The sequence below is a fragment of the Myotis daubentonii genome, chromosome 3 (assembly GCF_963259705.1).
Source record: "Myotis daubentonii chromosome 3, mMyoDau2.1, whole genome shotgun sequence".
NCBI classification, from domain to species: Eukaryota; Metazoa; Chordata; class Mammalia; order Chiroptera; family Vespertilionidae; genus Myotis; species Myotis daubentonii.
The window spans coordinates 183,889,743-183,902,565 of record NC_081842.1 but is presented as its reverse complement, the minus strand read 5'-3'; the positions used below and the strand labels follow the sequence as shown (position 1 = coordinate 183,902,565).

Here is a 12,823-nt window from a genome sequence, read left to right as displayed (position 1 = left end):
ACGCCCAGGCAACACGCAATGCGCATGCGCCAGGCGGAGCGGGTGTGGCTCCCCAACAGGTGACTCCGAGGGTGGAGTTCTGGGCGCGCCGGCAGCGCGAGGCTGGTTTTGCGGGCGGGTCCGGGGAGCCAAACGGCCTGCACACAGGCGGTGGGTGCGACACCTGCCCTCGCTCCATTGCACCTTCCCCACCAAGTCGCCTCCTGGGCGGCTCCCGGGCGCACGCTCACCTCACGGCCTTGCTCAGCCCTCTCGCGTGGGTCCGGGCTGGCGCGGACCCCGCCCAAGGGGAGGGCTTCTCTGCTTGTCACCTTCTTGGTGTCCTTTGAGCTTCTCCAGCAAAATGGGGCGCACCATATTTTTTTTAAAAGTATTTTTATTGATTTCAGAGGGGAAGGGAGAGGGAGAGAGGGGTAGAAATATCAATGATGAGAATCCTTGATCAGCTGCCTCCTGCACACCCCACACTGGGGATGGAGCCCACAACCTTGGCATGTGCCCTGATTGGGAATTCAACCCTGACCTCCTGGTTCATAGGTGGATGCTCAACCACTGAGCAACACTGGCCAGGCCATATTTTTAAACATTTAGTAACTGTACCTTTTCCAATCAGAAAGTGGGTTAAATATTTAAGATATGACCGAGAGTGGGTGTTCACTGCACCTCTTCATGACGTTTAACACCAAGTTCTTACTCCCCTACTCTGCAGGGCAATGAAATGGGGGCGGTAAGAGGCATTACAGAGCATCTTCCATCTAAAACAAACCTTGCAACTCACTCCTGCATATCTCAACTTTTAAATTATGTTTTGTAGTTAGCGATTGGAAGAATCTTTCATTTTCCTTGGACAAAGCTTTTCCATCTCCTATTGCTTTTAGTTGGTTGGTTGCCCAAAGAGCCTGACATTAGCATTGTAAAACGGAAGTTTCATTCCAATTTTTGTCATTAAATATAATGAAATTAGAGGCCCAGTGCATGGATTTGTGCACTGGTGGGGTGCCTTGGCCTGGCCTGTGCCTTCTCACAATCTGGGACTCCTTGGGGATGTCAAAGGCGTTTCAGACCAATCCCCGCAGGCCAGGCAGAGGGACCCCACTGGTGCATGAATCTGTGCACCAGGCCTCTAGTATGCAGTATATAAGATCTTTGGTTAATCTCTTCCCACCCTACCCCCTGAGATTCATCAGTCTGTCCCATGTTTCCATGCCTGTGCACTGAGCATCTGCCCTCTTGTGGTCAGTGCACATCATAGCTACTGGTTGAACAGTCGCTTAGGCTTTTATATATAGAGATATTTAATATATCCTCAAAGGTATACAGTATTTCACATTTGCTAGAATGCAACCTCCACTGTTCTCTAAGTTATCCCCAGTGTCTAAAGCAATGCATTGTACATAGTAGGCATTTAATAAAAATAGTTCCTATTCCTGGTGTGAATTAACATGAGCACCAATCACTCACAAGTTTAAGAAAAAATAGCACAATAATACAGTTGAAACCACTTATACACTTATCATGGTGCAAGACTTTCCTAAAGAGCTACTTACTCTCCTGAGTTATTCTTGAGCATTTCTTTCTATTTCTACTATGTATATATACGCCCTTAAATAATCCATATCTTTTTTTTAATTTTTATTTTTTATTTATTTTTTTATTGCTTAAAGTAATACAAAGGGTATTACATATGTGTCCATTTTCCCCCCCGCCCTAGACAGTCCCCTAGCCTCCCCTATCCCCCAGTGTCTTAAATAATCCTTATCTTTTTGCAAGCTTTAACATATCACTGATATCACTGCATATATTCTTCAACTTATTTGTCTGCTCAACTCTATTTGTAAGCTTCATCCACATTGACACTTGCAATTTATCTAATTATTTTTCATTTCTGTATGGCATTTCATAGTATGAAAATAATATACTTTTCCAATGGCTTGCCATTATAGTATTATGAACATTCTTGTATACAACTCCTAGGGTACACGTGTTTTTCTGGGGTATATACCTACGAGTGAAATTGCTGCCTCATAGGATTTCTGCATTTTCCAGACTAAATACCAAATTATCTACAAAGTATTTATTCCAGTTTATACTCCCATCAGTGGGGCATTTGTATTCCAATTGTTCCATATCACCAGTGACAGGTTTTCTAATAGATGTGAAAAGGTTTTGACTTGCAGGCCTCTTTTACTATGTTTCCATTTTGTTGATCATTCCTGTTTCTTAGTCTGTGGATTACTTATTTACCATTTTCCCTTTTTTAAAATTATGCAATTCTTTGATAAAATTCACGGATTGTATAATTCTTTAAAATATTCTGACTGATCCTCAGTCCATTATGTGCAGTTATAAATATGTATATACACCTATGTAAGCTTTTCCTGAACTATGATAATTAGTTTCAGATATTTCATCATGATTCTAACAGAGATTCTCCTACACTATCACTTACAAAATTTAAGCTTTACATCATACTTATTAACTAATATTACTGTAGTCCACAATGTATGTAATTATTTGCATCTCTTAAATATACAACCCAATGAAGAAACACAGTACAGTTAGCTCTCATTTCTCTATTTTCCTTTAGTTTAGAATAATTCCTCCATTTTGTTTTTGTCTTTTGTGATACTGACATTTTTAAAAAGGAAAAGTTGCTTTGTAGAGTATTTTCTCCTCAACTTGATTTAGCTGATAATTTTCTCATCAAATGTCTGATCGGTCAGACATTTCTGGCAGAACTATTATGACATGGATGATGTGTGATTCTCATGAGGAAGCTTTAGATGTCAGTTTGTCCCATTGTTGGCTTCCAAATAAATATTAGAATTAACTTGCAAAGTTATACAAAAAAACCCTGCCAAGATTTTGATTGGAATTTATTTCTATTTAGAGGTTAATTACATCTCTTTATTCCTAGAAACCTTATATTTTCTGTGCCATCTAAGTCTTTTTCATTTAAAGGTTTGTTTTTATGATATATGGTACCTTTTTAAAATGTACATTTTCTAGCTATTCATTGCTAGGGATCCTTTATTACTGATATTACTTCCAGCATTTCTTTTTTTGTAAACTAAGATTGTTTTATTCACATTGCTCAAAAGTTAAGATACATGACATACAGTGAAAGTCTTTTTCTAACTCCTGATCATAGCCATCCATTTCTTTCCCAGGGGCACCCAATATAACCAATTTCTTACATATTTTCCCCAGACTATCTTACACCAATACAAGTGATTGTGTGCAGATATTGATATACATGGCATGTTACCATTACATAAATGGTGGGGCTACTAACAGAAATAAAAGTCAAAGGGAGGGTTTATTTGGTTTTATAACCTGATGCTTGTAATGACTATAAATTTCCCAAACACTCTGAAAAAAGCAAATTATTTAAAAGAAAATTCCAAACTACATGGTAGTTATTTCCCTTCATTATATTTTGCCACAAAAATTCCATGTGCTTAGAAAAATAAAATCATGTTCTTTAAAATCAGCTGTCCTTCCTTGCGAAGCTCTTCACTCTTCTTTCAGGGCGTACAGCACATCGCCCTGGCTGACGTTGAGCCGCACGCGAAGGAGCAGGTCATTCCTGCTGGGCTCCACAAGGAGGAGGCGGCAGGAGCCCAGGTGAGAGCACACGGCCATGGTCTCTGACATGGTGGGGTATGGGAGCCCCTCCATCCTGCACAGCTCCACGTGCTGCCTGTATACCTAGAAACAAAAAGCAAATCTGAGGTCAGCTGCCGGGAAGGTTAAGAGAGGAAAGGTCGTCCTGGGTTTGTATCTGATCATGTATTTCTTCTTTTAGGGAACGCGGATACTTCTTGACCAGGATCTTTAATCCTCGGAAGGCACCAAAGGCTGTCCCAGTGGGGGCACAAACGAAGGGCAGAATGCAGTACTACTTCAGAATCAGAGGATAGCAGGTCTGAATCCTGGTTCTAGCAAATACCTAAATATGACACCCTGGGCGGGTTATCTCGCTTTTTGAGCTTCAGTTTTATCTATTGAATGTATTATAATATCTCTTGAATTAATGGATATAAAATGTCTAGTACTGAAATTGTTACACCAAGAGTCCTGGTATCCAGGGGCTGAGAATTCCATAATGGAGATTGTCATAATTCAAGTCAAATTTTGCTATAAGGTATTTTCCTAAGCAGACACAGTGTACAGCTACCAAGGCATGACCCTTGGAAAAGCACAGAGGCAGAGAGACAATACTGAATAAAGAGGCAAAAGGTAGCTGGAAACAGATTCCGACCCTAAAGCCCCAAGTGGGTCAGGCAAGTCTGTAGTAGTTTCTGGGCAGTCTTCTAACTATAAGTCCAGCCCTCACTCCCACTCCCACCCCCACTCCCACCCCCTAACACCCATCTATACTGGGAGCTTGTCAGAAGCAGGGATATTAACCAATTCAGATGGGGGTTCCTGGTTCACAGCACAGTTAATGGCACATTGAAGATATTCAGAAAATGTTTACATACTAAAATGAAAGTCACTGCAGAAGAGCTGTTTCAGGCTCTAGAAGGAGAATAATGGGCAAAATATGACCAGTAACTAAATGTTTAAAAAGGAATGTAAAGAAGTAAAGGAAAGCTGAAAGGAAGAAGTAGCTGGAAGGAAAATGTTTTCCTGAACGTCTAAAACATGCTTATACACAGGGGTACACACTCCCAGGTACACACACACACACACACACACACACACACACACACACACACACATCTTTGATAGTTCACATTCTAAGAGAGCCATTGCCTGTGGACACTGGTTTTAAATAAATCACTAAGGCATAAGACCTCAGGCTTCCTTTTACTGATATTGAAATGATGCTCAAAGATGGTTTGGATTGACCTTCGTGATTTTAAACATGGCTCATTCTGAAAGCGTCGCCCCCATTACACCACATAAGCTGTATTAGGGCAGTGACTTTTGATAGTTCATCTTTAAACCTCCCATCCTAGAACAGTATCTGGCACATAGTTAACCTTTAATCTAATATGTAGAAGCCAGTTGCTAAAGTTCTCCTCATGCAACTCAATAAAAATATCACATAAAAATAGGTGCTGGTTTGATATTCCTTAGCATTACCAGGTTACCACAAAATAGACAAACTATCTCACAGTGATTGAAATTCCCACATATTTTAACAGCACCAGACCAAAATCTAGATGGATTTTAAAAAAGGAGATTGACCACCTGTTGAAATGTTGCTTCCTCCAGTCCCGATCGACGGAATTCTGCAAGGATCGCTCTCAGGAAGCTCTGTTCCATAACAGAGGAATTTCTTAAAGAAAATGAAGACATGTGAATTCTCAGTGTGGCTGCACCAACACCGAGAGGAAAGCTGAATAAAGCTTTTCTGCATTTTTAGAAAAAAAGGGGACTACTCCCTCCTATATTATTTGGGAAGGGGTCCCCCTACCCTCCCAGAGTCTTAAAATGATATAATAAATGCCACTTTGGAAGGAAACCCAGCAACTACATCTGGAAAGGTACCAGCACCCCATGACTGTGCCCCTTAAGAAAAAAGATAGTGTCTTCAGTAAATCAGAAAAACAGGCTTCCACGGCCTTCCCACCATGGCCTCAGGCGGTCTTTCAAAGAAGGTTCAAGGCCAGGAAGCAGAAGCATCTTACTTGATGGCAGTGATGTACGCCGATGAAAACATCTCATCTACCGCTTTCAGCAAGTGGGCCACCGTGACCTGGCCAGGGGAGCCGGGATTCTGGCAGGAGGACTCACAGATCTCGGTGGCACGCCTGCAGATGTCCAGGCAGCGTCGTGCATCTCCAGAGAGGGCTGCTACCTACAAGAGGGATCATTTTATTCCTTGAGTCCCCTTGCCATGTCAACCAACAGATTTTGTGTTCAGCTAAAAAAAAAAAAAAGGCGTTGCTGAGAATGGACTTAAGCTTGAAGTTAAGTACTTAGTCCTAGTTGGGAACCTGGAGGAAGCCCCGATATAAATTATCACATTGTTAACGTGTTGGTTGACAATGGGGATACCCTCTTGAGAAATGCTTGCCATGAGGCATTTCATTGCTGTGCAAACATCTAAATGCATTTACACAAACCTACATGGTGTAGCCTTTTTATAAGTAGAAAGAATACACCTAAAATAATGATGACTAGTGTAGTAACAGTCTCTTATTATCATTATCAAGTATTGTGTATGTACATAATTGTATGTGCTGTACGTTTATACAACTGACAGCAGGTTTGTTTACAACAGTATCAGCACAAACACCTGAGCAGTGTGTTATGCTACGACATTACAAGGGCTATGACATCACAAGGCTATAGGGATTTTTCAGCTCCATGGGTCCACTGTTGTATATGCGGTCCTTCATTGGCCAAAATGTCATCATGCAGCACATAACTTTTACTGTCCCTGGGACTCTTCCCTGAGTCCAAACCTTTGTCTTGGTTTTACAAATAACTCCAAAGTAGGAAAGGCAGAAATCCATAGCTTTATTTAATATTAGGGAAATGAAATCTATAAGAGACCAGTGCCCCACAATCACACTGACACATCTGAAAACACAAGGGTTCTCATTTCTTGCCTGGAGAGAAATATGCCCCCAGAAGCAGCCAGCCAAGGCCAAGAGGCTAAGTTGGGGGGGGGGGGGGGGAGATTGGAGGTAAAGCCATAGCCGAGCTTCCTCACAGCATTTGTGTGAATTTTGGAGACGGCTTGGTCAATGGCTAAACAACCAGAATCAAGAGGGAAAGAGGCTGCAGACCTGGAGGACCAGAGAAGTCTGTGGTTAGCTGAGTCAGACCAACCCACACTACCAGAGGCTACACTGTTGCTCCTTCCTTTGCATGTGCACAGAGATTGGGGTTCCTGGGCTCCATTCACAGGGAATCCTATCCTCTTTCCCAAACTGACTTAAGCCACTTGCAATTTAAATTTCACTGAAATTTTGGACTCACTGTGGCCTGCAAGGATCTCTGTTTCAATAGTCCCAATGCTTGCCAACAATCCTGATCATTAGCCTAAAGACATGCTGAAATAATCATTTCCTTCAAATATTCATGCTACGTTAAGTTCGAAAAAAGCAAATTTTATAGGCATATATATATATATATATACACAACACACAAAGACATTAAAAAGCCATTTCTGGGAAGTAGGATTACAGACGTTTTTAAAACATTTGTGTATATTTCTGTTTTCAGAATTCAAATTTAAGACACTCAAAACAAAAGTCACTTCTCCAGTAACTCAAGGGAGAAGCATGAGCACCAGCTTATATTCTTCCCTTCCTCTAACCTCCCACATCCAGCAGGTAAGGGTGTCCTATGGACGTTTCCACCTGTCACTTCTTTCCTCCGAGCCCATTCCACTGCCTTGGGAAGCAGTACTGTGTTCACAGCGTGGACTGGAGCTGCTGCAGAGGCCTAGAAGCAAAGTGCACGGGTATCCGGGAGGCAAGAAAACACCCGAAGCAGTCCTCACCCCGAGAGCACCTGTGAACCTGGTGACCGTAAGCATCCTTTCCGACGGCTGCGATGGTGACGGAGACGAAAGAAAAAGCTGGGGCTTACCCAACATGGACTCTAAGAGAAGACCTTATATGATCCTGGGCCCGACCTCAGCATAAGGATGAATGAGAGAACCATCCTGCAGAAGGATGGCTAGAAAAATGGCCTGTTTTGATCTTGGTACTGGGTGGTGCAGGGTTAGAAGTCTTTGCAACCAAAAGTCTTCACGATTTGGAGCCCAAATTTATGTTGTGTCTCCTATAAACCGCTAGTGGAGATGTTGTTTTAAAATGGTCCCAGTTGATAGTGCCCTTTGGTAACTAACAGAAGCAAAAACAAATTCTAAATGAACTCAACTCCAACCAGGCCTCAATTAATTATCTGATAAAGCTCTAAGGAGCATGAGCATATAGTACAGTGGGGCCTTGACTTACGAGTTTAATTCGTTCCGAGACCGAGCTCGTTAAGGAGCTTGTTAACTCAAATTACTCTGTCAACTCAATGCAAAAAATCGGCCGAGAGACAGCTGGTATCTCAAAAAACTCGTTAGTCGGGACACTCCTAAGTCAAGGTCCCACTGTACAAGAAAAAACAACAACAACGATACAGTAATAAGGAAACAAGGCCACATATACATGGGAACCAGCAATTGATAGAATTGGACTCACAAAGACTTTATAATTATAGTATACAGAATACAAAATAGATGTATTCTATTTCTTTATATGTAAAGAAATAAGAGAGGTTTGAAATTACAGGCAAGAGTTTTGGGTAAAAATACCATCCAAATTTGATGCCTCCTGAAACGTTATTAAAAGACGAAGAACCACCCAGCCGGCGTGGCTCAATGGTTGAACATCAACCTATGAACCAGGAGGTCGTGGTTTGATTTCTGGTCAGGGCACATGCCCGGGTTGCAGGCTCGATCCCATGTGGGATGTGCAGCAGGCAGCCAAGTGATGATTCTCTCTCATCGATGTTTCTATCTCTCTCTCCCTCTTTCTCACTGAAATCAATAAAAATATATTAAAACAAAAAAAAGACAACCGTAAGAGGAAGGGAAGCAACAGGAGTAAACAATATAATTCTGCAGTTGGAAAGAGGTGGTAGTGTAGTGGTTAACTTAGCAGACTGAAGAATTCCTAAGACAGTAATGAGGAATCTAAGAACAAATCTAAATTATACTAAAAATCTACAAAATGCTCAGGTTTAGTGGTATTGAAACTGGTGGTAAAGTTTGGCTAAAATAAGGAGTGCTTAAGAAATGGATGCCCTAGACCAGGAGTCAGCACACTATGGCCCCACATGTTTTTGTAATGAAGTTTTAATGGAACCCAGCTATGTGTATTTTTTACCTATTGTGCATAGCTGCTTTTGGTATTGCAAGGGCAGAGTTGAATAGTGGTGGCAGACTGTTATAGCCTGTAAAACCGAAAACATTTACCACCTGACCCTTCACAGAAAAAGTCTGCTGACCCTTGCCCTGGATTAGCGGTTCTCAACCTGTGGGTCGCCAACCTGTGGGTCGCGACCCCTTTGGGGCTCGAACGACCCTCTCACAGGGGTGGCCTAAGACCATCAGAAAACACATATATAATTACATACTGTTTTTGTGATTAATCACTATGCTTTAATTATGTTCAATTTGTAACAATGAAAATACATCCTGCATTGCCGGAGTCCATTCATTGTCTTCACTAGCTGAGTTTAGACAGAGACCCCCCAAAAAAGGCTAGTAACCTTTGAAGTTCTACTAAAGGTCAGAACTGTGAACTACCCAGTTAATTTAAGTAATAATAGTTGAAGCATCTCCACCTTAGTTCACTTAATTCCTTAGGTACTTATGTAGATCTTTGTTGATTATTGTTGATTAGATATTCCTGGAAATCTGTTGATGAGCAAATCAGATACTCTGCCTATTCCTGGAAATTGTCTGCTGATGTGTGTCATTAAAACCTCCTTACCCTAAGGGCTACTCCAGATCAATAAAAGCTTGGTGAGACCTGAGCACAGGGAGGAAGTCTTTCCGGACTTGCCCGCCTGGTCCCCCGGTATTGCAAAATTATCTTGTGTCTCTTTCTTTCATGTGTTGTGCGGCTCTTCTTTCAGATACCGAACCCTATTCCACGCGGGTCGTGGAAGGAATCACTCAGCACTACATATCAGATATTTACACGACGATTCCTAACAGTAGCAAAATTACAGTTATGAAGTAGCAGTGAAAATAGTTTTATGGCTGGGGGTCACCACAACATGAGGATCTGTATTAAAGGGCCGCGGCATTAGGAAGGTTGAGAACCACTGATCCAGATCCTCTCCCATTTCGTGCTGTTGGATGAACATTAGGGCCACTGTGGGGAGGAAGAGTTTAGGGCTCTGAGAAAATTTTGTGCCTTGTTAATTTGTACTGTTTCCATAAAACTCTTTGCCCTGGAGATGTTCCCTCTTATACCATGGCAGAAGACCCAAGATTTATTCTCAAACAAGAATAAACAGCCCTAACCGGTTTGGCTCAGTGGATAGAGCGTTGGCCTGTGGACTCAAGGGTCCCAGGTTCGATTCCGGTCAACGGCATGTACCTTGGTTACGGGCACATCCCCAGGAGGGGGTGTGCAGGAGGCAGCTTATCGATGTTTCTCTCTCATCGACGTTTCTAACTCTCTGTCCCTCTCCCTTCCTCTCTGTAAAACATCAATAATAATAATAAAAAAGAATAAACAAAGTCTCTAGGCCAGGACACCAGGAATTGTCAGAGGGGAGGGGATGTCCCTAACCATTTGCATCCTGAACTCTGACTCCAGCCTACCTACCCCACCCCATACTGCCCTCCAGGCAGGACACAGGAAGCCAACTACAGGAAATCTGACCATCCCACTGAAAACAACTACAGATATGGAAATTGGCCCACCAGACTCTCCCAGCGAAGCTTACTCAAGTGCTCTGAGCTCCCATTAAGCTTTGTAGCCTCCATTCTTATACCTAAGTGGGCAACCAGGACATCTGAGGGAAGGAGCAGTGCAGGATAAACAGACTAAGCGCCTTGGAGGAAAAGGAAGAAGATAACCTAAATGGGCATAAAAAAGGACCATTTGGAGGAAAAACATAAACTTTTAGAATTTGCATGATGGAAGTGAAAACTCTACCCAACAGAGGATCACATGGTAACTTGGGGGATCACTCTTAGAAAGTGAAGCCTGGAGTCGAGCATCCACCTGGCTAATCTGACCCCAGAACCGAACACAGTAAGTAGCAGTTCTGAGCAGGTGTTGCAGACATGTGCTGCTGGTACAGGCATTCAGAGTTCACACCCTCCCAGGCAAGACACTAGAAATACATTTATAAATCTTTTAAGTGCTGAAATACGGTGGATGGGTGGTTTCTTGTGTTCAGCTTGAGTGAGATATTTAACCCACTATAGTCTTCAGTAGCCTCAGATAAGTCTTAGTGGAATCTCGTTTGGCATTCTCCCAGTGAGCCTGGAGGACGTAAACGAGGCCTGTGGCCCATGAGCCCCGAGTTTGGCACGCTTGAATGTAGTCCAAATTTTATACCTACCATGGAGCATGCACCTTGCTAGACACTGACAGGCCAGCAGAGGACATCTGGCTCAGGCGGACTAGAAAGTCCTGAGTGAGAAAGTGGCCCCAGGCTTATTTCGTGGAATAGCCAGTGGTCACCCTATCTGGCTCAATAGGAGGCAGCCACATGGAGGGCGAGACAGCAGACCAACGATAACAACGGCCAGCACTGACCGGCCTGGAGGACAACGAACTCCACCGCCCAGCCTCCACTCCTTGTGGTTTTTGTGCATAAAATTCAACCCCAAGGACAGCGGAGGCTGAGTCCTGAGCTACTCCCCATTCTCTCTAATAAACTCCCCTCTTGCTGGCTGCGTCTATTTCCTGGAGCGACTCCAATCTTACAGGCACCTTATGGACATGGTTGAATTTCATTCTCACAATGACCCTATGAGGTAGTTAGTATTATTACCATTTTCCAGAGAAGTAAACTGAGGCTCAGGAAGTTTTAAAGTAACTTTCCTATAACCTTCCACATGCCTATTAAGTGTTAGAGTCAGAATTCAAAGCAGGTTTGTCTGTCTAACTATTCTGCTCCTTTCATTATGCAAAGCTGTCTGCTTCCTGAATCAATTTTCGTTTTAATTGATTAAGCCCACCATTGTCATAGCCCCCTATCATACAGTAAGATTTCAGGACTTCATTTCTACGTTTGTATTTGTTTTTACAAGACTTCCTAAATTTCTCTTCATCCCCAGAGCACCCAGCAAGGACCTTACACCAACAGGTGCTCAGCAAAGAATTGCCACGTTTTGTAGGTACAGCTAGGCCTCCCGACGGTGACTTACCTTCCTGGCAACCAGCTGGATGGCATCATCCTCAAAGGCCTTTAAGTGTTTGAGTCGGGACATTAGGATCTGCTGCAGCTGCCTGTAAGTGTAGGGCTGGAAGGCCATCCTGGTGAAACCCTGGGGAGCCAGGATGACAGAGAAACAAGTTCATGGATTGCCCTCTGATAGCCCTGGTGGAAAGTTAATTCAGTCCCCAAATCCATAACAGTGTGCAGATTTCATGCTGGGACTCCCACTGCTTCCAGCTCTTCGTTACTGACAATGGTAGTTCTCAAACTACTTTTCATTTAGTTTAAAATATCCTTTTATTCTGTCAGAATCATTGAGAAGTAGAGGACAGTAGAGGTGCTCCGAGGAGAGTGGATGGGAGGATCTTCGGCTCTATGATCTGTGCGGGCACAGCGCCTGGGCTCACTCGCCATGCCTAGAAGTACCTGTGGCTCAGGCTGAACCAGGGGTCCACGAGGGCAGAGACTGCATCCACCTTGCTCACTGCTACACTCTACCCATCTAACACTGCCTGGCAAGGGAAAATGCTTAAATACATTTTAAATATAATGAAACCCCCAGGGCTCTGCAGTTTAATAGTGCACAGGCAGCAGAACATCAAGATGTGTTTTCACATGCAATGGCGATATGTTTAATTCCAACTTAAAATGAGAAGAATTTTAGAATCCACATTTCGTACTTTTCCCATTTATTTTAGTGTCCTATGTATTCATTTGCAGGACTCCTTAGCACAGCTTCTGGATCTGTAAGAACAACTTGAGAACGGCCCCAAAACCTACCAGTCGGCTTGACACCCGGTTCATCATGATGCGCTCGGGCAGGTCCATCGTGTTGGCAATGGTCAGGACCACAAGCTGGGCCTCCTTGTGAGTGGGCCAGTCAAAGAGATTGTACATTACGTCTTGTTTCTGAGTCCACAGAAGGTCAAGCTGCCAGGGAAATGGAGAGAGA

At 43.0% G+C, this 12,823-nt stretch overlaps 1 protein-coding gene and 1 long non-coding RNA gene across 4 annotated transcripts in view; one reads left to right on the top strand and one right to left on the bottom strand.

Annotated features, from left to right (window-relative positions):
• Positions 1-3,300: 3,300 nt before the first annotated feature.
• The window catches only part of ORC1 (origin recognition complex subunit 1), a 31,878-nt gene continuing 22,355 nt past the window's right edge, over positions 3,301-12,823 (bottom strand). For 2 of the 3 annotated variants that reach the window (XM_059689588.1, XM_059689587.1), the window contains exons 14-18: positions 12,652-12,801; positions 11,861-11,980; positions 5,643-5,812; positions 5,203-5,290; positions 3,301-3,711 (exon numbers count right to left, since the gene is read on the bottom strand). In XM_059689588.1, coding sequence (XP_059545571.1) covers positions 3,517-3,711; positions 5,203-5,290; positions 5,643-5,812; positions 11,861-11,980; positions 12,652-12,801 — 723 coding nt within the window. In that variant the 3' untranslated portion in view covers positions 3,301-3,516. Of the gene's footprint in view, positions 3,712-5,202; positions 5,291-5,642; positions 5,813-5,839; positions 5,879-11,860; positions 11,981-12,651; positions 12,802-12,823 lie in introns of those variants that run through there. The other variant, XM_059689589.1, reaches the window with a different exon arrangement.
• LOC132231083 (uncharacterized) lies at positions 3,510-12,724 on the top strand. Its single transcript, XR_009451983.1, has 4 exons — positions 3,510-3,627; positions 7,189-7,298; positions 11,771-11,944; positions 12,592-12,724. It is a non-coding gene; the product is annotated as an uncharacterized LOC132231083 (long non-coding RNA).